This window comes from Papaver somniferum, chromosome 6, assembly GCF_003573695.1.
Source record: "Papaver somniferum cultivar HN1 chromosome 6, ASM357369v1, whole genome shotgun sequence".
In the NCBI taxonomy this organism is placed as follows: Eukaryota; Viridiplantae; Streptophyta; class Magnoliopsida; order Ranunculales; family Papaveraceae; genus Papaver; species Papaver somniferum.
This window is the reverse complement of record NC_039363.1, coordinates 162,952,329-162,976,639: the sequence shown is the minus strand read 5'-3', so window position 1 is coordinate 162,976,639 and position 24,311 is coordinate 162,952,329. Positions and strand designations below refer to the sequence as shown.

The 24,311-nt window shown below is 34.1% G+C and overlaps 2 protein-coding genes across 2 annotated transcripts; both read right to left on the bottom strand.

The window, feature by feature from the left end:
* Positions 1–4,345: 4,345 nt before the first annotated feature.
* On the bottom strand, positions 4,346–13,091 carry LOC113291730. The gene is made up of 3 exons (XM_026541228.1): positions 12,702–13,091; positions 12,478–12,635; positions 4,346–4,418 (listed from the first exon to the last, which is right to left on the bottom strand). Exons 1-3 carry the CDS (start codon positions 13,089–13,091, stop codon positions 4,346–4,348), a joined length of 621 nt encoding a protein of 206 aa, XP_026397013.1.
* Positions 13,092–16,750: 3,659 nt separating this feature from the next.
* Positions 16,751–19,257, bottom strand: LOC113289961 (arogenate dehydrogenase 2, chloroplastic-like). The gene is made up of 6 exons (XM_026539416.1): positions 18,521–19,257; positions 18,248–18,415; positions 18,026–18,108; positions 17,855–17,924; positions 17,682–17,756; positions 16,751–17,213 (listed from the first exon to the last, which is right to left on the bottom strand). The coding sequence occupies exons 1-6, from the start codon at positions 19,091–19,093 to the stop codon at positions 16,929–16,931; spliced, it is 1,254 nt and encodes a 417-aa protein (XP_026395201.1). The 5' UTR covers positions 19,094–19,257; the 3' UTR covers positions 16,751–16,928.
* Positions 19,258–24,311: the final 5,054 nt, after the last annotated feature.

Sequence of the window (24,311 nt, the reverse complement as noted above, 5' to 3'; positions counted from 1 at the left end):
ATTGATCATCATAGTTGATCTAGATGTGTTAGATGAATGTGGTTAAGACAAAAATGTTCATATGGCTAACTTCGGTTAACTGTTATTGAGCCAACTCAATATACATGTTTAGGTACGGTTACCCATATCTAAATGAAGGTATATTTCCTTTGTGTGTAACAATCTAAGGCTATCTAATGGTGGAGATATATTGATTTGGTTTTAAGCAGACTTAGCTTGCATCTTAAATCAGGATTTCATCTGACGGTGAATATTGAATTCTTTGTTACTAAGCTATATTAGCTTTGATTGAAAGCAAATCCTGATTTGAAAGACTATATAAGGGAGAACTCTAGCAACTGGAAAACCTAATCTCGTCATTATCCTGTGTCCTAGTTGTGACTAGAGTCGATTCTCCTTTAACCTAAGTTTTTCCGAAACCATTACAGGTTAACGACTTGAATATTTCATTTAGGATTTGTGAAGCCAGGCCCAACTATTTTCTCTGTAATAGCGTGTTTTTATCTTACTCCTTCTATCATATTGAGTACTATCTTCTCTAAGATTTGCTCGAGATTAATCTCCGATAGGTAAGATATAAAAAGTAATCACAAAGCTCTTCATCTCATTCTTTGTGATTCGGCAATAAATTCTTCTACCACCATTAGGTAAGTTATTTTGAGGTGATTGATATTTCTAGGCTGCTCTTCGGGAGTATAAGACCGGATTATCAATTGGTTCCTGTTCACCTTGATTTATCAAAAGACAGAGCAAAAACTTCATATGTACTTCTGTGGGAGATAGATTTATCTATCAGAATAGACTTATCTGTGGGAGACAAATTTGTTTATAAGTCTTCGACTTTGGGTCGTATAAACTCTTAGTTGTGGGTGAGATCAGTTAAGGGAATCAAGTGCGCAGAATCCGGCGTGGTTCTAGAGGCGTAAGGAACGCGATAATACGTTAATCATTGTGAGACTTGGTTAGGGATCAACTACATTCTGGTCCGAAGTTAACTTTTAGTAGGCTAGTATTTGTAGCGGCTTAATACGGTGTAGTGTTCAAATATGGACTAGGTCCCGGGGTTTTTCTGCATTTGCGGTTTCCTCATTAACAAAACTTTTGGTGTCTATGTTATTTCTTTTTCGCATTATATTTTTTTATATAATTGAAATATCACAAGTTGTGCCCAATTCAATCAATTGGTAAATCCGACCTTGATTGTTGGATTGGAATTGATTGGCACTTGGGCGTTGGTCTTTGATAGCGTCCAAGTTATTTTTCATATCAATCGGGCTCGCAGATTTCTGTCTGTTCGAATGCAGATTGTATTGAGAAATTGAGATTAAGCTCATTGATATATCTCTTGATTGAGCTCGCTTTTAAGTTGGTACTCTCAGAATTATATTGGAGTTAGTCCATACAGATTGTTGAACGAATTATTGGGTGTGGTTTTTATACCCTAGTTTTTTCAGATCCTTTGCTGTTGAGATCACCAATTTTCACAATAAATGTTTTGATATTGCTAAGGCCATTTTAAATTACTTTAATTAGTCTAGTGATTTTGGAATTCATCCATTAATAAATAGAAGGCGTTCTTCATAACTTGTTCATTTGAAGATCACAATCTTTTACAACAAGCTAAAAAGTCTGCGAAAATGGTGAAAGACTTCAACCACTTGTTTTCTAATGAAGCCTGATAAATGTAATCACTATATTAGTATTAGAGAACTCCCGTTTTTTATGGGAGAAACCAGTGTTTCAAAGGATTTGTTCACCGTGGAGTGTTCTAGAAGAAACCCATTCAGATACTACCACTATGTTTGTTTACTCATGACTCATCTGAGTCGTCTGAATCTGAGTCATCTGGATCTGAGTGAAATCACCTGACTCATATGGATCTGACTCAATATGTTTGTTTTGAGTCAGATCTGACTCATCTGACTCAAAAAACGTGAGTCAGTGGTTTGGTCCCGTGAGTCAGGGGTATTTTGTTACCTGACTCAAATGGGTCCGAATCAGGGGTTATGTCTGAGTCATAGGTCGAGTCAGATCTGACTCAAAATTCAAAACAAACGGTCTGACTGCTGACTTGGCCCGAGTCAGAGGTTGAATCAGATCCAGACGCCGAGTCAGCTGCAAACAAACAAGATGTACGTCTTACTCTAAGCTAGCAGAACTGTTGAAAGATTATGGTTATACGTTATCAAAAAGTATTCAGGCAGTTATCAAGTTGTGTAAATCTTGGGTTTCTTTTGAATGGATATTGAATATAATCCTAAAAGGAAAGTGCATTTTAATCAACAAGTAATGTTGCTTACAAGCATAAATTTGATCAGAGAACTGATATTCAGCCTGATCATTCTCTCATGGGAATCATGATGATCAGATGATTAATTATCATATTAGTCATAGATCATTCAAGCCAAGACTCAAATCAGCGGTGGTCATCCCCAAAGACTATTGTGCTATGAATAATGTGCATAACTTCCTTTTTAAGCTGGATACGACATGAAGTTTGTAAAACGATATGAAAGATTTGGGTTCATCATCGAATTTTGAATATGTTGAAAATTTTCAAATTTCAAACTCGAATCGGTCTTGTATTGGAGCCCATTTGGGATGGATGAAAAATCCTATATTCAATTCTGAATCTACCATCATATCAGCCGTTTCAATGGCCAATTTCTCTTTTATGAGAAATTCGAACTCGGGTATGGGTCAGCATACTGACCAGAGGGTAAAAATACTTTTGATAGCGGTTTTAGTCCCGAAGTTGGTTTTTTGACTCGTCTATGACTCACACAACTCAATTAAATTAGGATCATTATATATGAGAGAAGGTGTTTGGAGGCATATCGAGTTCTAGCAGAGTTCTATTCAGGCCTTCCCATGTTCCGAATGGAATTTTCACATTAGATAATTCTTCGAGTAAAACAGAAGTAAGTGATCACCATATGGGCAAGAAGGTATTTGGAAGCCCATCAGATTGTGACCCATGTAAGCGAGCTCCAGTCAGGCCTTCACATGATCCATATATCCTTAATTCGTTAGATGCATCATCGAGTTCAACAAATCATAATACAAATTCTTCATCAACATTGTTAGATGATCTCTTTCAAACTCAAGTAATTCTGGTTTATCTGAATGCTTGCAATGCAACTATATCATCTTTGTTACCGGTTCAAAATTTGCAAGAAGAGGAAATCGACAAAACGACAAATTTTCATATTGCTTTCACCAAATATTCGGGGATCAATTGGGGAAAAATATCTCAATAGTCCTCTGGAATTTGAACAACTCTAAGTTAGTTAATAGCAATGATGAGAATCAATTTGGAAGTCCACTTAGTTTTGATGAATATTTTGGTGATGAGAATTAAAATGCCACAAAATCTTATCAAAATGTCTCAATCCGTTAGTTTAGCCGTTAAAGAGAGTTAAATGGTCAAATTCGCACACATGTAACTCTCACGTGTGAAATATTTACATTTTTATCCTTCAGAACTGGATTGAACCAATGTACACCACGTGACATTTTGATCCAACGGTTATCCTGTGAAATTTGAGTCAAATGACTCTGACGTGAGAGTGTATTTTTATCGACTCTTAACAGTCTTTTTCGGAAATGACCACAGTGTCCTAAATGGTTAGATTGCGACACGTATCATGTGATTAAAAATGGACGGCCGCATATCCAAGCCGTTTACATTCCATTTTTCGATAAACATAATGCTAGCAATTTAGAAATTTTAATCAATAATTAGAACGAAATAACAAACCACTGCATTCTTACCAAAAAAAACAAAAATCCAACATTGTATAATTTTAATTGCTAAACTGTCTGCACTTACATAAACAACGATAGTTAAAAACACCATCAGTACTTCAAACATAAAGTGATTAAGATGTCTGCCATTACAAACAAAAGCATAAAAAACAAGAACCCATTGTTAATTGTCATTAAGTGAAAGCATTTAAACCTACTGATATTTTGAATTAGGCTTTCTAACCCTTTTAGATGATGGTTCAGTAATATTCATGGTTTGGCTAGAAATTTTCACTGTGCCATTATAAGTCTAGTTAAAACAAGCAGTAGATGGATGTGTCACATTCCTTTTAGCACCAAAATCAGCTGCAGTAGAGAAGGATGGTGCAGTTGTCTTGCCCTTTTTCTGGGAAACTGCTGAAGAATAAGAAGATGGTGTAGTAGCAGCTGCTTTGCGCTTTGACAATGGTGGTATATCACCATATTTCTTTGATGCAGATGTTGTTGCAGTAGTTGGTGCAGACAAGGCCTTCCTCATCTTCTTTGTTGGTGCAACAATAACACAGAACTCATCCCCATTTACAGAAACACTTCATTCTTACTCCTTTCTTCTTTGGGTTAGATCCAACTGGAGGACCTTGACACAGAAATGCCTATCCTCACTACCCATTCTGAAACATTTAAGAAAAATGAAACAAATCAATAAAAAAAATTACAAGTCCATATACAAAGTACATATACATTATCTGATAAGTATTGTTTTCCTGATAAGTTCATATACATTATTTGTATATACAAAGTTCATATACAAAGTTCATACACATTATTTGTATATACATTATCTGATAATGTATATATATACAAAGTTCATATACATTTTTACAAGTCCATATACATTATCTGATAAGTATTACTAACTAGTGGACATTCAAGTCAGAGCCCTTTCAAGTCACTAAGTTCACAACAAAGAAAAGATGGAAGATAAATTTATATTCTTTGAAATATCCACAAATATTTGAATATCACTAATATTTGCACTAGCATAGACAAATGATCACTATCTAAACCAAGTAGTACAATAGAGATTGATGAACCTTGGATTAATCAAAACAGTTAAGAAAAAAATTTAAAAAAAAGGAACTTATCACTCCCACTTAAAGAATTAGGTAGAATATCAAGGAAATCAATCTAATACGACTTAGAATGTTAACGAAATCAATCTAATGCCCCAAAAAAATCCTGAATTGTACATTTTGAGTGCCAGGGTGAGTGTTGGTTAAGTTAAGCCTACATAATAAAGATAAAAACATGGCCTCCATGGTTTTACTAATAACATGAAAGTTTTACTATCATAGTTGAATTTCTAACATGATAGTACCTCAAACTTAGGGTAAATTTCTAAACTACAGTCTACAATCACCTTTTACAATTGGTCCTAAAGTGACAAAATAAAAGATGAAACTAAATAATACATAAGTCAAAAGAGTCACAAATATTAAAATAATACACACATATACTACAATACTTTCAAATAAATGAAAAGAAGAAGAGGAAGCAATTTTGTATCCAATGCATCTAAATTTCCACTAAGTTAAATAAGATAGAAATAGTAAGCAACCCAAAACCAAACAGTGAGGGACTATTCACTCACACAAAATTACAACCTCAAGAGCATACGAAATTTGATTTTGTGCCTTATACATATTTCATCAAAACTTAATCAAATTTGATTTGTTCCTGACATGCAAGTCCTTCACGGCACACTAGCACAATCATACTAGCCTAAATTAATCAAATATTACAGTAATCAACAGTTACAAAAAGAAATTGAAATATCCCCTAAAAATGGAAAACCCCCAAATTATAATCCCTAATTTCGTTTCTTTCGAACCCTAATTTTGTTTTCCTGAAACCCTAAATTCGTTTCAGCGCTCTCAACCTTTTTTTTGTAATTACAACAACCTGTGAAACAAGGCTAGGGTTTCAAGAACAACAATCATACATTCGAAAATCAGAAGGGAAATAAGAAACAGTAGAAGGTTTTGAAGAAATTACTTGTTCTTCACTTCAGAACTTAACAAACACACACGGCTCTTATCTTCTCCGTCCCATCTATCTTCTCTTCACGATTTGTCCCTCTCTTATCTTCTCAGTCTCTCGATCTCTCTAAGTCTCTCGATCTGTTTCTCTATCTCTTTGTCTGCTAATATCTTTGTTCTGAAAAAAAAAATCTTTTGTTGTTGAAACACGATGTGGTTGAAGATAAAACTGGAAGAACACGTGCGAACCCACATGTGTGGTACAAATGTCATTCATTGTCCACGTGTCCGCCGTTTTCATAACACACGTGTCAGCAAAATTGTTAGCACAGGTTTGACATCTCCACCGTTCATTTTTACAAATGGTAAACGTGATATTTCATAACAAGGTTGACCAGTTAAATGCCCCATTTTGACTATTTAAATAAAAAGTAACGGATCGGGGCATTTTAATCTTTTGCCTAACGTCCGGGGAATTTTCACAACCTTGGGGTCCATTTTTGGGCATTTTTCCACTTAACCCAAGTAACAGTTGTGAACATGTTGTTTTTTCTTCAGAAAGAAGTTCAGGGGTATTCTTTTTATATGGAATCCTTTAACGGTAGATACATAAGAAAGTTTATTGGTTGTTTTCTTTGTGAAATGACTGGGTTATCCAAATACGCCAGAATCATTTCGTTTCAACATATAAGTCCTATATCTTGTGTGATCGTCTATGGAAAAACTCGAGACAATACGACAACAAGATATTTACTTGACAATAGTTAAGGTACTTAAACGATTGACTATAGGATCAATGTCAAGTAATATGGATTAACATACAAGTGTATTTACTTTATTGTAACTAAACAATTATAATACAGAAGTAAAGTAAATAAAACAAACAAGATTTTGTTAATGAGGAAACCGAAAATGTAGAAAAACCCCGGGACCTAGTCCAGTTTTGAATACTCTAAGAATTAATCCATTATATAAAGAACAAAATCCAACTTTGTTCCCTTAGTATCTCTGCGTCTTCGACCGTTTGGTCACACACATGAATCTCAAGACATAAATCACTATCTTGAGTTTCTTTACAAAGTAAAATCTTATGTACTCAACTCCTTTTGATGGCATTCCAAATTGTAAAGGAACAAATCTGTTTGGTAACCACTCTATCTTAGTACAAAGATATGTTGAGTCGTTGACAAAAGCTCTTATGTTTAATCTAGTGAACTCCTTTTTCGCGTAAGATCAATATAAATCATTAACTTAGATTTAGGTTCACAACTATCAGATTCGGATATTGAAGAATACCACCAAATGATAGTTGAGGATCTATTTGACTTTATGATTAAATCTATCAAAGACAAATCAGATCTAAGTCGGATCCCAACCGATCAAGATGTGTGCACAAAATTCACAAGATACGAAAACTAATCAGATAAATTTTCTCCATATTCGAATCTTCAATTATATTTAAAGTACATGTACACAAAAACTTGAATCCTCTTGTGATCAATCACGAACAGAACGGAGCCTGATAAAAATGGGATTATCACAAGATGTTTTTATATCTAACAACAGTATTAAAGATCATGTCGATACGTTGATCTAGCTTGACTGGCCCTTGTGTTAGAAGAGAAGGCTCTCAAGAATTATCAAACTAGGTGCAATCAAAGTTTCAACAACCATTAGTCAACCAAATAAATAATCGAAAACTAAAATAACAATGCAATTATCTAGTTTCCCACCAACGGGTTTCATAGAGCTTCTTGATCTCACGGAAGTCTTTAAACGAGCGAGTACTTTTCTCTTCGGATTGACGACTCCACCAGAAAAAACACGAATGAAGTTTGCCTGGCTTTTAGGATGCTTTGCAAGAAATTCAAACTCAACTATTTATAGACCAAGCTTGTTTGGACAATAAGGAAATCCCAAAACCTAAAGAATTCTCAAGATATGCAATAAGTACCTAATTTCGCCAAATACTATTTCCGAAACTCTCGTATAGAAAAACTTCCAATATTAGTTTAGCACATTACTAATATTCCTTTTTTCTAGAGCTATGTTTTAATTGTTGGAAAATCAAAACATATAAAATTGAAAATCTTAATTAATCGATTCTCAATATTTCGGTCTGGGATCACCTTGAGTATCTAGGAATATGTTTGAACAATTATGAATAAGAATTGTGTGCATGTTCAAATTATATCAACATCCATAACATTCCTATCTAGCAAACCGTAATTCCAAACTCACACAAAACCGTGAAGTAATATGTGAACTTGAGATTCGGTTTTGCCTTTGGGACCAGTTCTACCATGACACCTAACATAGGTTAATTTTTGGTTGTACCAAGTCTCCAACATAGGTAGGGACCATTTCCACCCTGACTCCTAACATAAGTTAATAAATCAGTCATACCAAGTTCCCGAAATGGATAGGGATCGGTTCCACCATGATTCCAAACATAGGTTAAGAACTGGTAATACCAAGTTCGCAATATGGGTAAGGACTGGTTCTACCTAGACTCTCAACATAAGTTTAAGAATCGGTTATACCAGGTTCCCAAGATAGGTAAGGATTGGTTCTACCTTGACTCTCAACATAGATTAAGAATCTGTTATACCACATATCCTACCATAGGTATGATTCGGTCACAAAAGATACTCATGAGAAACCGGACCAACATACCTATTGATTTCCTTTCGATTACGAAACAAATTCGTAAATGTACTTCCTTTAAACAAATGTTGTAACATTGTTTCCTAAGATGAAATTACACCTATATCCCATACACACAATCAAGTAACAAGTTACATAGATTATTTTGATGTCGCACTTACGAGGTTCAAAAGATAAACGTTATACTTTATAATTCAATATACTTCCTTGAAACTTTGATCATAATAATATGACCAAGTCTAATACTAGAGTTTCATAAATGTATAACTTCGCATGTTATGTTTTCAATCAAAGGCGACTTGAAAGATACGTTAGGAGCGGAAACAAGTTCGAATCAATATTACTAACATCAAGTGGAAGGATGCATGATATATTCTTTGTAGTCATTACTTCTTTACATTCTTCAGGTCTTCAAAATAATACTTGTAAGTCTCAAAATTCCTAGACTTTCTAGTCTAACCTAAACGAAGTTGACTCTAGTAATTAATCAAGAGACTCTAGATGAGTTTTGATACTAAAATATGACAACCAACCTTGGCATACCAACGCTTGGTGGGTTCAACCGAGCTATGCTCTAACACTTTGTTTCTTTAAAATTTGGAAATTTGGTGGATAATGCATTCATAAATATATTTGTGGGGATACTTATGCAAGGGATTTTCAATAATTTTGGAAGAAAATTCAAGATATTCGAATGCTTAGGCAGTAACCTTGGATGTTGTTAGGTGATTGGAATGCAATTCTTTATCCTCTTGAGAGAAATAGAGCTGGTGGTTGCAAAATAAAAAGGAAATACTTTAGAAATTTCATTAATTTAAAATAGCCTTTTGGACATTCCTATGTATGAAGGTTGTTTTACGTGGATGGAATTTAGTGAGATTAGACATATTTGTCTTCACTAGATACATGAATTTATGTGGTGAAATATAGACTAAGGTTGCCTATTTCAGACCATGTTTTCTTCTTAATTGCAATGCTGGTAATATCTCTAAAGCATCCTTTAAATATGAACATTATTATTTGGATCATCTTGTTTTTTTTTTTGGAACATATGAGATTATGGTGGGCAAATCTGACATTTTATGGTAGTCCAAGTTTTATTTTGCCTAAAAATTTATAAGGGGTTAAATTTTTTATTAAGAAGTGGGGAAGAGAAACTTTTGACTCTCTGCAGGCTGTAGTTGATAAATTTGAAACTCTCATTAATGTTTATGATAGTTTAGAGGCAATTGATACTTTAGGCTGCTAGAGAACTAGCTAGGATAAATCACAAGAAAGTTTGTTGAATGTTACAGGAAACAGTTCTCTAGAGCTAAAGGTCAATGGTTAGCTGAGGGCGAATGAAACTCTAATTTTTTCATCGAAATATTTCTTATCATCAAAAAATAAATTTAATTAACTATTTGTTGATCGATGGGGTGATGAGTCATGACAAGGACATGATTAAAGTGGAAGCAAAAATCTTTTATGTGGATATTTTTAATGTAGAGGTGAATCTCAAACCTAGTCTTAGTATAGATAGAAGTATTATGATGGTAAATCTCGTTGAGGAAGCTGAAGATAAGAAAGTGATTTGGAGTTTTCGCAAGAAAAAATCTCCTGGTCCAGATGGATATACTATGGAGTATTGTAAAGTTGTTTGGGATATCATCAAACATGACTTAATGGACGTGATGAAAGAATTTGAGCAAACCGGCAATATAAATTGGTGAGTAAATTGCACAAGTATAATTGTGACTCCTAAGTGCGATGGTGATACTTATATGCACTCATTTAGGCATGTTAGTCTAATTGGAGGGTTCTACATAATAATTTCAAAGCTGCTTGCGGACAGGTTAAAACAAGAACTTCCATCTATTATTTCTGAATTTCAGGGTCCTTTGTAGATAACAGACAAATTACAGATGGTATTCTTATTTCCTCTGAGATGATTGATTCAAGAGAAACAGAACGCATTTCTTGGTTAGTGTTTAAAGTAAAATTAGAAAAATCTTTTGATAATTTTAGTTGGATTTTTCTTGACTACACTCTCTATAGATTTGGTCTTAGTAATGTGTGGATAAATTGGGTTAGATAATGCATTTCAAGTACCCGATTTTCTATGGAAATCAATGAAACTGCTTCTAGTATGTTTAGGAGTAGCAAAGGCACTAAGTAAGGTGACCCAATCTCTGTTTTTCTACTTATTATGGTTGTTGAAGTTTTATTTTTAATGATTAAGAAGGCTGTCTCTTTACATTTGATATCTAGTTTTAAACCTTATAGGGATGCTTTTGAGATTAATCATTTGCAACTGCATATGATCTAATTGTATTCTTAGATGATAATTTTCAGCTGATTAAGAATTTTAAAAATATCTTACTTAGCTTTGAGCTTGTTTCTGATCTAAAAGTTACTTTCAAGAAAAGTGCTCTTGTGCCAGTTGGTAATGTAATCAGTGTTAGTAAAATTGCTGCCATTTTTGGATGTCTCATGACTTCTTTTCCAATGAAATGTCATGGGATTCATTTAGGAAGTAAATGCAACGTTGTTGGAGTGTGGGATATGATGATTCAGAAGTTTCAGAAGAAACTGTGTATTTGGTATATATAATTTTTCTATGGGTGGTAAGCTGATATATAAAATGTGCTTTCAAGCTTGCTTATATATTATCTGTGTATGTTTCAGATTCCTACTTCTGTTGAGAAGCAAATGAGACAGTTTTTATTGGGCACTGTAAATCCGAAGGAAAACACATGTTAGGCGGGGTAGAAAAAACTTTGTGGTAGAGGATATTGCTCATTTGTTAGATTTGATCTCTACTTTTAATAGAGGCGATGAGGAAGTTCTTAGATCTTGGCAGAATAGAAAAAAGAAAAACTTTCTCTTTGTCCGAACATTACAAAGACTTAGAGATGATACACTGATTTTTGTTTCGTTATAAGTGGGTGTGGAACCACAAATACCACAAAGTTATCTTTTTTTATGTGGAATTTATGTTTTAATTCTGCTCTAACATTGGACACTTATAAAAACTCCATTATGGTCAATGGTTGCTTACTTTACAAGAAGGCAACATAATCAAATCATTATTTGTTTCTGCATTGTGAAACTGCCCGAGAGATATGGAACTATTTTTTAACAGGTTATAACATTTAATGGGCGTTTCAAGAATTTATAAGGAATACACTTGAGGAGTGGGAAAAAAAAGGTTCTCAATGAGATTAAGAAAGAGTAACTAGGATATCGTACCTTTTGCTATTTTGTAGGCTAATGTGGTTGAGAGAAATTTCAAGGTTTTCAATCACAAGTATACAACTTTAGAAAAGATCAAGGAAATTATCGAAATCTTGATCTACAATTGGTGCACAAGACTAATATTTTTGAGGGTATCTCTAAATTTGAATAATTGGGAGGTTGTAATACACTAAGCTTCTGATAATTTTTTTTCTTTACTTCAGCTTTATTGTATTTTTTTTTTTTGCTTCACTTTTGATACCTCCTTAGTGATAAACTAAATATTTAATAGACTAGTAAAAAAAACTCAGAACGGGGTATGGCCAATTTTACTTATCAATTAATTATTTGCCAAATACAAGAGAAACTAAATATTCCAGGTACCATTTTAGTTACGTTTCGCCATAAGCTCCTTCCTTGTATAGCGTTTTCGTCAACCGGCAAGATCAAATTTGCATCATCCTTAGTCTTCTGTTGAACAATAGTTGTCCATAAATCCCGTTTTTGTTTTGTATAACTCCATATCCATTTAGCTAGCAATGTCTTATTGGTAATGCGAAAATTCTTCGCACCTAAGCCACCTTGCTCCTTAGTTAAATTGATCTTGTCCCATTTTACCGAAGCCGTTTTCTTACGCCCTTCAACAACACCCCATTGAAAGTTTCTCATCAATTTTATCCTTTTCTTCTCCACACAAACTGGCAAGTGAAAAAGGGATAAAAAATATACTGGTAAGATATCTAGAGAACTCTTGATAAACACAAGTCGACTTGCTTTGTTCAAAAATTTCTTCTTCCAAGATGCTAACTTTTGTGCCATCTTTTCCAAAACAGTGTCCCAAATTGAAGACGTTGCACCAATAGGCATGCCCAGATATTTAATTGGCAAAACCTCTGTTTTACAGCCAAGCTCCTTAGCTAACTCGCCAATAACCTCATCCGCACCAACACTTATCATAGTACTTTTCTCCAGATTAAGTTACATGCCCGTTAAAGACTCAAACATTGACAAGATAATAAAAAGTCTAGTTACCTCATCCGCATTAGCATCAATAAAAATGAGAGTATCGTCCGCAAACTGTAAATGTGAAATCATGCTCCCAGTTTCTGTTACTTTAAACCCGGTAATCTGACCTCTTTGAACAACATCATTCATCAACTTACCCAAAATTTCAACCACAACAAGAAAAACGTAAGGAGAAAGTGAGTCGTCTTGCCTTAGGCCCTTCGAAGGCTTGAATCTTTCCGTTGAGCCTCCATTCACCAGAACTGAAAGATGAGAAGACGTGACACACCATTTTATCCAAGAAATCCATTTATCGCCAAAACCATGTTTGTAGAGAATACGAAGAAGAAAATGCAGTTGATGTTGTCGAAAGCTTTCTCCAATAGTTAATGATGTTGTATCAAGTTTTATACACATTGATCCTACTTAACAATAGTTAAAAATGTTTGCTAACTAGGATTTAATCTTGTGCGTTACTCTAAGTTATATAGGTTGGAAAACCTAAATGTCTTAGATTAAGAAAATATTTGGGTTTCATAAAAATTCGTATCATTTCTTGTTTTACTCCTTGTTATATTCTCAATACTATAAATATCATGCTACTTGTGGTGATATCCATGCAACATTAAGGTTGGTTCATATGGGGGTGGCTAACTCACCCATTTTCCATGCCAGCTGGCCTGGCAAACTGGCCGCGCTACTATGGTAGAAAAGATAAGAGGTCGAGTCTCCTCCGAACGGTTGAAGCTACACCGCTAGCGGTCGAGACTACACCGTTAGAGGTCGAGTTCAAACCTCAAACGTCTCTTTCTCTACCGCTATAAAAATGACAAAAAAAATCACACAAAAATTACACCAATTTTTTTACACAAAAAATTACTATCTTTCTATCTTATTATCTTTCAAAATGACAAAGTTTGAATCCCAACTTGACTTGGATACCCAACTTGATTTTTCTGGAGTGGTGTTCGAATCTGCCCTTAATAAGATATGTGAAGGTTATAAAGAAATAGGTAAAAATCAAAGAAGTATTCATGTTTTGGATATTAACCAAATCAAACCTCCAACTAAGAGAAGACCAAGAAAAGTTCAAGGGAAGGAAAATTTGAAGGCAAAGAAGAAGATAAACAAAGGAGACTCCGTTCATGAGCGCATTGATTGGAAGTTTAGTGAAATGAGAAACAAGATGAAGAACATCGTCCCAAATTTTTACTTTTAAAGTATTTATTGTAAGTGATGTCATTATCTAGATGAATGAAAGATGCACTAATGTAAATTAAAATTATAAACTTTTAAAGAAAGATGCACTAGTTTTATATTAATAAATATCTTAAAATTAAAATTTGATACAATTGATAGATGCATCATATTTGTGGAGCTAATCTAAACTGATCATATTCGGGAAACACCCTCAAGATAAGATAACAACCATCAAATTGAAAATCTCTTCCCACTCTGTTGCGCCATTCAAGCCGACACATTTGCTCCACATCAAATGCGTTTTGGTCATTTTTTCGGTTTAGATAGCCTTCAGTAAGTGCAGCAACAAACAAATTCAGCTCCATGTTGATTACTCGGAAGCATTGACAACATCCATTTGCATTTCGATTATTGAGGTTCATTGTATCTTCTTGAAATCTACGAAATATACGACTCCATACAATCTCTTGATGTTGATGTTGTCCAGCATTGGTCATATCTTGCATAACAAAAATATAATGCATGCAAATGGATTCATCTTCAGCTGTGTTAAATTTGCGAGCTCGAACTTGAACTGACATGTTGGATTTGTTGAGTGAAAGAATGGAGATTGAAGAAACGGTGTGAGTTGAAATGAAATTTGATATCGTATTTATAGGATGAAGCAATTATGACCGTTAGATGAGATGATACTACCGGTCGAGTATTGACCGCTGGCGGTGGAGACTGCACCTGACGGTGTTTGCTACACCGAGCGGTCGAGACACTTGACCTGGCCTGGCTAAGTGGCATATTTGCCACTTATCCAGACCAGTTTCCACTTTGTCAGCTCCATAGTGGGTGCATAAATAGAAAACTCTTTAGTTTGCCACACCCATAGGAAGGGGCCTAATAAGGGTACATATATTAAAAATAACCTAGGAATATGAATTCCGCTTGTTTAGTTGGACAAGAAAAAATCTATTCTCCGCCTATATAACGTGTACAGAGGGAGTGTAATTTTTTTTATCTTTAATGGTAATAGAATATAAAAGGTAGGAGCCATGATATGGAAGGAGAAATTCAAATTCAATTTTGTGCACATTCTTTTAAAAAACATTAATTTGATGTTTTCAGTTGATTGGTTAAGTAGCCCACTACTTTTCTTATTAAGACAAGCACCAAATTCCAGTTTTTGATTGCCAAACAATCAAAATTGAATCCAAGAATGAAATTCAGATGTCATGCGAACACTTGTTAAACACGACTGGAATGGGTATAAGACTTTTAATAAAAGTTTTATCTAAATTTTACCACCACAGAAATGAATTTTTTGTGATAGAAAGTGTCATCTCTGATCTTATGAAAAAAATTTATCAGTCCCGATGCAATTAAGATCCCTGCATTCAATTATTTAAAGAGGAGGGAGGATTCTCTCACACTCTTATTTTCACACTATTTCATACGTTGGGAGATATTTTCTTAATCAAAACCAAACGATAACGTATTTGAAGCTAATATTTTGGGATAAGCTCGACTTACAAAGCTCACATACCCACAAAAAATGAGCTCATTCCAAAATACGAAACTTCACCATCTGCCAATCCTAATTTTAACGGTTGAAAATTAGTCGATTTTCGACGGTCATTTTTCAAAGTAGTAGATGGTGGCGTTATACATTTCGAAATGAGCTCATTTTTTGTGGGTATGTAGATCATTGTAAGACAAACATATTCCCAGAACATTAGCTTCAAATATGTAACCGTTAAATTTTTATTTAGAAAAATGTCTCCAAATATACGAGATAGTGTGAAAGTAATAGTGTTCTTCTTTAAAGCCTCGGTGGTGATTTAGATTCAGTTGTGTTTGTTTACTTAGGAATTTAGAACTCGAGTGAGTGGCTTGGTCATTCATGCTTAAGTCTAATGAGGAAAGGGAAATTATGAAAGAGAGATAGGAGATGTGGTCAAGCACTTGGCCTGGAACAGTGAGATGTGGTTAAGCACTTAGCCAGGGACAGTTGATAATTGTATTCGATTCTTAATTGCCACTTGAGCACCAAAATAAGATACCTCGCATGAAAAACATGGTGAAGTTGTGAGCCTTGTGACGCGGAAAGTTGCCAACAAAGAATAATTGGATTCATTATTGAGAAATTCTCAGGACTTTCCATCTGTCAGCATAAAATCTATACACCACTGGAAAAAGAAGATTTGATCACTAAAGAATAAAGACGCCTCGTGCACCTACCCCCTCTATTATGTTGACCTCTCCTTCCTCTTCTCTTTCAAGGTCCTTCCCAGAAAATGAAAAAAAAAAAAAATACAATGTGGAAAATAGTGGTAGGTCACCAACCCCCAGCAGCCTTGCAATCCAAAATGTTGATTTTCCATGCTTAAAGAAAATGTTGATTTTCCATTAAACTCATTCTCAGCTGTATTCGTAAAGAATCGGACATTCGCTGGCTCACTTTTTATTCCTTTTTCATATATTATTGTGTTGTGCCTATTGCGGTAATAGTTTCAAGAAGGGCATACCGCATATGCCTTTGCGATTCAACGTTAAATGATTATGTCTGAATCCAAAAATCTGCCAACAAGTGACTTTGCCAACAACTTCATTGGACTATCCGGGGGTTACCAAATTTCATACTCGGGGTCTTGGTATATATGGATTTGGTAATCCTCTTAGAATTTGGTAACCATTCCATGCTAAGGGTCGCCTCGGTATATATGGATTTGGTAATCCTATTAGAATTTGGTAACTTCGATTTGGTAATATTCCTAAAATTTGGTAACCTCCCATGACAATATTGTAAGTTTAGAACTTAAAAATTCTTACCTCCCAAAAACAAAATTACAAAGGATAATATGACTTTTCCAATGTAATAAAATACATTACCAGAAATTTCATTTTTGATTGGTAATTTTATTGAGAATGTAATTTAGGTTTTACAACATTGACATGATACAAGAGAACAAAAAATACAGAAGATCATTCACAAAATATAATTTTCTGGAACTTAACATTACATAAGCAAAGACTAGTTATTATAGTAAGATTTGACTGCTTTATCTATTGTGATCTACCACCAGGTACAAGAGATTCCTTTCTCTGTGTTGCAACTCCACCATTATTATCTTGGGAAGAAGTACTAGCAGTACTAGCAGGTGGTGGTGGGATAGCAAAAGATGATAAATCTTTCATCTTTTCATTGTTTGGTAAGAAAGTAACTTCTCTTGGCCTTTGTGGACTTCCTTGAAGTGGTACCCTCTCTACAATTTGCTTCCTCAATATATCATGAAGCCTTCCAAATAGTTTTTGCTTTACTGTCTCAAATGCTCTGTCTAGGTTCTCAATCTGTATTCAACAAAATACCATGCATTTGTTAGATCTTTGTTTTCACCTCAACCTTTCAAGTCTTCGGGCTTAAATTACGCATGAAACCAACATATTATTTTGAAACGGAGTAAACAAACTACTAGTTCAAGGGCCATGTTATTTTCAGCGAACATTTGAAGGAGTCAAAAATAGAAAACTAGAGAGTTAGGTGAGAATCACGTGGAAAAAAGATTAAGAAACGAGTGTGGTACTGTGGAAAGCATGATTCCTGCCTAGATTCTACGGGGACCAACATTATGCCCACTCGGGCCACGTTAATCATGGACATGAACAATATGTACCGGTTTTAACATAGTGGGACTTAGAAAAACCAAATAAAACACTTGTCTTTTTCGTTGGCCCAAAACATCAAATTCCAAAAATATATTTGTCCAAATTATGATGAGACCAGGGTTTTTATTACGATGAGGAAATAATCAAACTTGCCTGTTCAGTAGCATTGACGTTGTACATAAACAGCCCGTAGTACAGATCGAAGCTGTCACTAACAGTGTTTTCAGTCTGCCATGATTTCACAAAATAACGAAATTTAGTACTTTGACATTCAAATTCAAAATTAGCAGTAAACTACTAGTAATATTAAAAGAAAAGAAAATTACCAGTTGTAATAGAGTTTCATATCCTTTTGTGTTAATGGGGGTGGATTCCAGATCTAGATGTGATAAGATCCTGTTAAATATAATAATCCACAGACACTTAATATCAGCATCAAATTGGTATATATTTAATCCTCCACTAACTAAACGGTTCTAATCAGAATTGGTGCTTACCTTCCAATAGTGTGTGTGATGAATTGACTTCCTGCCGCGTGTCTATCATGTTCTTCACATGACATCTCCACCATTCGACAACCCTAAACAACAACAAACAAACCAACAGTCAAAATTAGGGTTCGTCCTTCGTTACAAGAATTTTGGGCAGTTTTATTGATAAAGTCAAGTCAAACTCCAAAGGTTAGGTGGTAAGAAACAACGTTGATAAAATTCACTAACCTCTTCTTCGAATATGCTCAAAAACTGTTGGCATTTTCTTTCCTGTGGACTTTTCTCAGTAATTCTGACTTTATCGTACACAAAGGGTAAAGCATCCCAGCCATTTTTACCACTTTCTGGTCCAAACATAGGGTGGGTGCATACGATCCCGAATTCTGATGGAAGAATCTGTAACAATTAATTTTGATTAGCATAATAGTAATTATTAGGGAAAAGGAAATTAATTAAATTGTTGATCCTCACTAGTTAAGGGTAATTAATCAAGGGAATTACCTCCAAGAATAAGTTTCTAGGAAACTGTTTAACAGATAAAACATCGGAGAAAATGGTGTCGGATTTGAGTTTATGAATCGGGATACTACGTAGTATGGTTTCAGTTGATAAGATAGAACTGCATAGTAATATGACATCTGGTTGTTCTTCACACATTGCGTCGATGTTATTGTAGAATTCGATTCCATTTTGTTGACAATATTCCGAATAATCAGACCTTGAGGTAGCAAGAACAGCGTGACCTTGTCTTATAAGAGCTTTACCGATAAATTGACCAAAATTTCCAAACCCAACTATTCCGATTCTCAAGGGTTTATCATCAGATGAGATTTCAGGAGAAATGGATGATGAAGAAGAATTCTGAGAGTGGTTAGATGTGATAAAAGAATTTCTAGTAGATCTCTTTAATGTAAGTTTAGAAGAAGAAGAATAATTTAACGAAGAAAATGATGAAGAACAACTAGTGCCTACATTGTTAGGAGTATTGAAAAACAGATTTGTTGTGTTTGTAATTGCTGGGTGAGCTTGAGAATTACAGCAATGAGCTGTTGGAAAATTGAGTAAAGCTTCCATTAAAAACTATTAGATGAGGATGAAGCTTTTTTTTCTTTTTCCTTCTTTTTCTTGCTTCGTCTTTCTCTGTCTCTCGTTTTCTTGTTGTTCTTGTTTTTGATTTTCGAATTAAGAGAAGAAGAAAGAAGCCAGAGAAAGGTTTGAGGCTTGAGGAAAATATGTGCAGAATGAAATCCTATTTATGCAACAACAAGACCATGGAGGAAGCTATTTTATTACCCTCTGAATTGTATAAATATTACTTGAATGCCACTAATGTTGCTAAGTCATTACTTGCGGTCTGTTGGGAGTATTAAATTGCAAATCTGTTTTGGATAGGAAACTTCCAATTTATTGCGTTGGCTTAGACGTCTCGTGAAAATCTATTTTAATTAAATGTGTTTGTTTAGGAAATCTATTAGTATAAGTGGTTCGAGTGGAGGACTTGAGGAGTAGGAGGAAGGAACCCGATCTAGAGCAAGTTAGGAACTCCTCATTGTTGTCATTTGATTATCAATATCATTAGATTGGAGATGGAAGATTGAGATGTACTTCTAAACACACTTCCTGGCTACAGGGTGATTGTATGACGTCTTAGTTTCGTCATTTTGATTTAGGGAAGTAAAAAAATATTAGTGATTTGTAATTATTTTTTTATACCTATTGTATATCATATATCCGACATCCTGAAAAATTTTAAAGTGCAATTCTTCAAAACTAAAACCGGAGAACAAGTATGAGCATGATTGCCAAAGAGGACATGAAGAAAGATGCAGAAACTTTGAAGTAGGTGCATAAGAGGACATAGAGGAGGAAACAACTTCCATAACAATCCATTGGACACGCCAACTGAACCAGACGCAGGTTGAAATTGAAGGTGACAACGTGTAATTACTTGAAGCTATTAAAATCCAGCTAGGAAAGGCGGTGAAGAATGTTGGAATATTTTCAACGCCGCTAACCAAAGGGGAATTTTTTGAACTGAAGGTTTTATTTGGCCGATAAAAGCCTGTTCGAAAATTTCGAATCCAAAAGACACCATTAATGTCTGTTGATGAAGGAACCTGACGTTTCGTGAATAGAAACCTGTTGGCGAATAAAAAAAACCTATTCCCAACAGGTGCAAAACCCTTTATAAATAGCTTCTCCCAGTTTCGTTTAACATATAAGAAAAATCAATCTGTTTTCTCTATTTCAAAAAGCATCATCAGAAATCAGAAATCTCTTTGTGTGTTCTTGATTGAATCAAGGGGTACAAACCTTGAATTCAGTTTTCGTTGCAGGGCTTTCATTGTATCCTGAAGGCAATATTTCGCATACCTGTTGTAATCGCCAATTGTTATTGGGAGGGTAGAAATATTTGTCTAAAAGAAATTTATACAAGCCTTGAAAGTTTTGGAGTGCAACAATTTCTTCTCTGTGTCATTCATCCTTTGTGAAACCCATTTTTTTCCAACAAAGAACATTCAACAGTTGCATGCAGACAAAAATAAAAACTTTATTTTATGTATTAGAATGATTAAAGAACTTAATTTGGTTCAAGAGTCTAAAAATTTCTTACCAGGAAAGTTAGTTGCACAGTGTCTTGAACATAAACTCAGATCGCAGTGGAAAGAGCCACACATTAACTCCCTTTTGGTCAGGCTTCTACAGGATGTAAGTGTAACAAACTATGGATTGTGTCTCCAGGGTTAAGCCAGGTTTATTTATTAAAAAATTTTTGACAAATATACATGTACTCACTATAAAATAATATTTAATAACATTAATCATTACTTTTGACTTAGAAAGGTAAAATATATTGATAAAACCAACAATACCACCAAAGAGGTAATGTTAGCTGGAAAAGAGGAGCATGATCTTAACTAAAGATCAACGCTAAGTTAAGATATGACCCAAAAAAATATCTCAATTGCTTAAAACAGTATTAAGGGGTATATTATCAAAAATGTTAGACCCTACGGACCGATTGAAAATAAAAGAATTATAACGTCAATGACAACACTCGAACTATTATACCTCCCACCGAATAGGTTATTGTTGTTATCAATCTAGAAAACCTACCGAATAGCAAAAGGAATCATGTTCTGGATTTTTGTTTTAAGATTGAAATTTGACCTTTTTTTTCTATGTTCAATTCCCATAATTATTTCATGCCAGATTCTTGGAAAACTCATTACAACTTGGAAACCTCTAGAAAATAGTTCCATATTGATCTTGTTTCACAATTAATGAATATATGTTGGTTGTATTTAGATTATTTTTTCCCCACAATAAACATCATTCACTATAATGGAGTTTCTATAAGTATCCATTGTAGGAGTTGCATTATACCACAAAGACCAAATGAAAAACTAACCTTTTGGTGAAATCTTGGGGTTCCGGTGACATATGAGGTAATGAGATTAACCCATCATCTTTTAAAGCTTTGTAAAAACCTAGCACATTGAAATTATTGCCTAATTGCGAGATTCTCTGATCGTCCCCACTATCTTGGTCTATTGTAGGCAGGAAAGTTAGCACATGAGTTATTTTATCCACCTCCACTTCATTCAAGGCCCGCGGAAGTTTAAATTCCATTCACCCTATTTATTGACATTTCATGTATGGTTGTTTCTTTCGTTATGTTAATTTTGTAAATAAATGAAACAAAATTATTTAAAAAATTCCATGTACCGAATTGTGTTTCCAATAAAGATTTTTTTTCCGCTATTTATTTGAATAATTAAATTAAGCTCCACATGAAGTTTACTTTTAAGAATTCTAGGCCATAAGCTCTTGCCCACAGTTTTTTTTTTTTTGGTAATATTATGACAAAAGACGTTAAAATTACCATCAAATTTCTGACTGATGACTTTTTTTTTACTATAATGCCTTATCTTCAACCCCATATGCGCGTATGTATTTGTCATGAAGATCCTCTTTTAAAATTTTAATTAAAGGAACCCCGGATAATATCTCATTATTTTCTCTAGGTGTTTTTCAACTGAAACAGGCAACTGAAACAATGAGAGATGATAAATGACAAGATAGACAAGACATTTTTGATCAAAATAAGTTTACCCTGTTTAGAGAGATATTTCCTCTACCAAGAGCGTAACTTCTTCTGAAATTTCTGAAGAATGATGTCCCTTACGCTAACTGTTTTAGATCTACTTCCTTAATGAATTTTGCTATATATACTTATAAGGGAAAGTAGTTAGTGGGAAATACATTCTGAGCATTTTGTGTTGTAGCAACATCGTTATTTATGAAGTTCACTTTAGACCAGAAATAAGCTCTAATGCAACATGTAAGGCATTCCTCAAATTATTATTATGTTCAACATCATCATCTGGTAACAATGATATCATCTGTAAATTGTAGATGAATAAGAGTACCTGCATTAGGAGCATAGTTAAAATCATCCAATAGATGGGAAAAAACAACAACTCGGATTCTTGGTCATTAGAGACGAAACTTCAACTATCGTGATATAAATAAATGCTGAAACGGGGATCACCTTGTTTAATTCCCTCGATGCCCATGAATAGAGAATGAGCAGTACCGTTTATAGCCATTGCAAATCCAGTACTAGATAGACACCAATGTATCCAATTTATCCGTACACTGGCAAAACCAAATATTTTTAAAGTGCTATCCAGACATCTCCAACTAATGTTACCAATTTTTTTCTCTAAATGAACCCTGAACTATAATAAATGGTATTTTGGTTCTTTCTCTAGAATTTATAAGCTTAGAAACAATAAGTGATCCATATGTAATTCAGTTGTTATCCACAAATATTCCTTACAATTCAGAGATAATAGGTGGAAACACGATCTTTAGTATGTCAACTGATAATTTGGAAATTATTTTATAAATACCCAAAATTAAGTTATATGTATGAAATTATTCATACAAGAAGCACTATCACACTTTGGAATCAAAATGATATTAGTACAGATTAATCTCCAACCAATATTGTTTGTTAGCTCAAATTCCTTAATAACAACCATGGGATCAAACTTAGTGATATCCTAAACAACTTTACAGAATTCCATTGTGTATCTATTTTCGGGGATTTGTTTGCACCAAAATTTCAAACGACTTAGTTTGACTTAGTTTTTACTTCCTCTTCTTCATAAGGTCTCTTTAACATTATAATGTGTTGTAAGCTTAATTCAGGTAACACCAAAGTCATCAAACTTTGGCCTACATGAAGTGTCGTCTTGAAGAAGGTTGACATTTTATTTCTTCATTAATTTGACTTTTTCATGACATATGATGCTTCTATCATTAGTGAATGGATAGATTTAATATTTGGATTATAAGAAGCATTCTTATGAAAAAAAGAATATCTTTCACCATCTGCTACCATTAAAAACCATCAAAGAAGCTTTCTTATGATTAAATTCTTTCACTTCCTAACAATAAAACCCTTGTTGAATGACCATTAATCTCTTTTAGACTATAAAGGACATCAATTTGAGCTTCTAATATATATACTTCAATACGAAGATAACCAAAACCTTCCCTTCTGTATTTCTTGATGAAGAATTTTAGACCCTGCCATTTCTTTGCCAACACATAACTTGGCCTCTTGTATAGGTCATATTAGACCACCAGATTTTTATTGTGCTAGAAAATCAAGATGTGTAAGAAAATAATTCTCAAATCCTATTAGTGGTTTAACAAGATACCAAAGAGATCCTCGTAAACACAAATATGTTAGCCAGCTTAGAATTGGTGGGTTTTGAGAATTTTTCCAAGTGAAGGAGCCACCTGAAACTGAAATATCCAATATTTGTTAGAGTTAATGAATCTTTTGAAAAAAAGATTATATCTCTCAAACAAGCACCAACTTGGTTTCCTCTAGACTGATATAAAATTGCATTTCAATCCCTCACAGCAACGATTGGTCAGTCATAATAGTTCTAATATCATTTAAGTCATGCTAGAATTGATAATAATCAGCTAGATCTGAAATCTCATAGACTGAAACAAACAACATAACAAAGTTATCCAATTTTTTTTAAAACCTTATAGTGACATAAAATGCACCCGAAAGATTCTCCTCCATCGACAACTATTGGATTTGACATTACTATGATACCACCTGATACCCTCATAAGAAAAATACACATAATCACAACTATCACTACCGCATAAAACTTAACGAAATAATCAATAGCAAATTATTTTTTAGTTTCTTTGATAGTGGCAATAACGGGTTTATTCTTTCTGATAACAATATTAA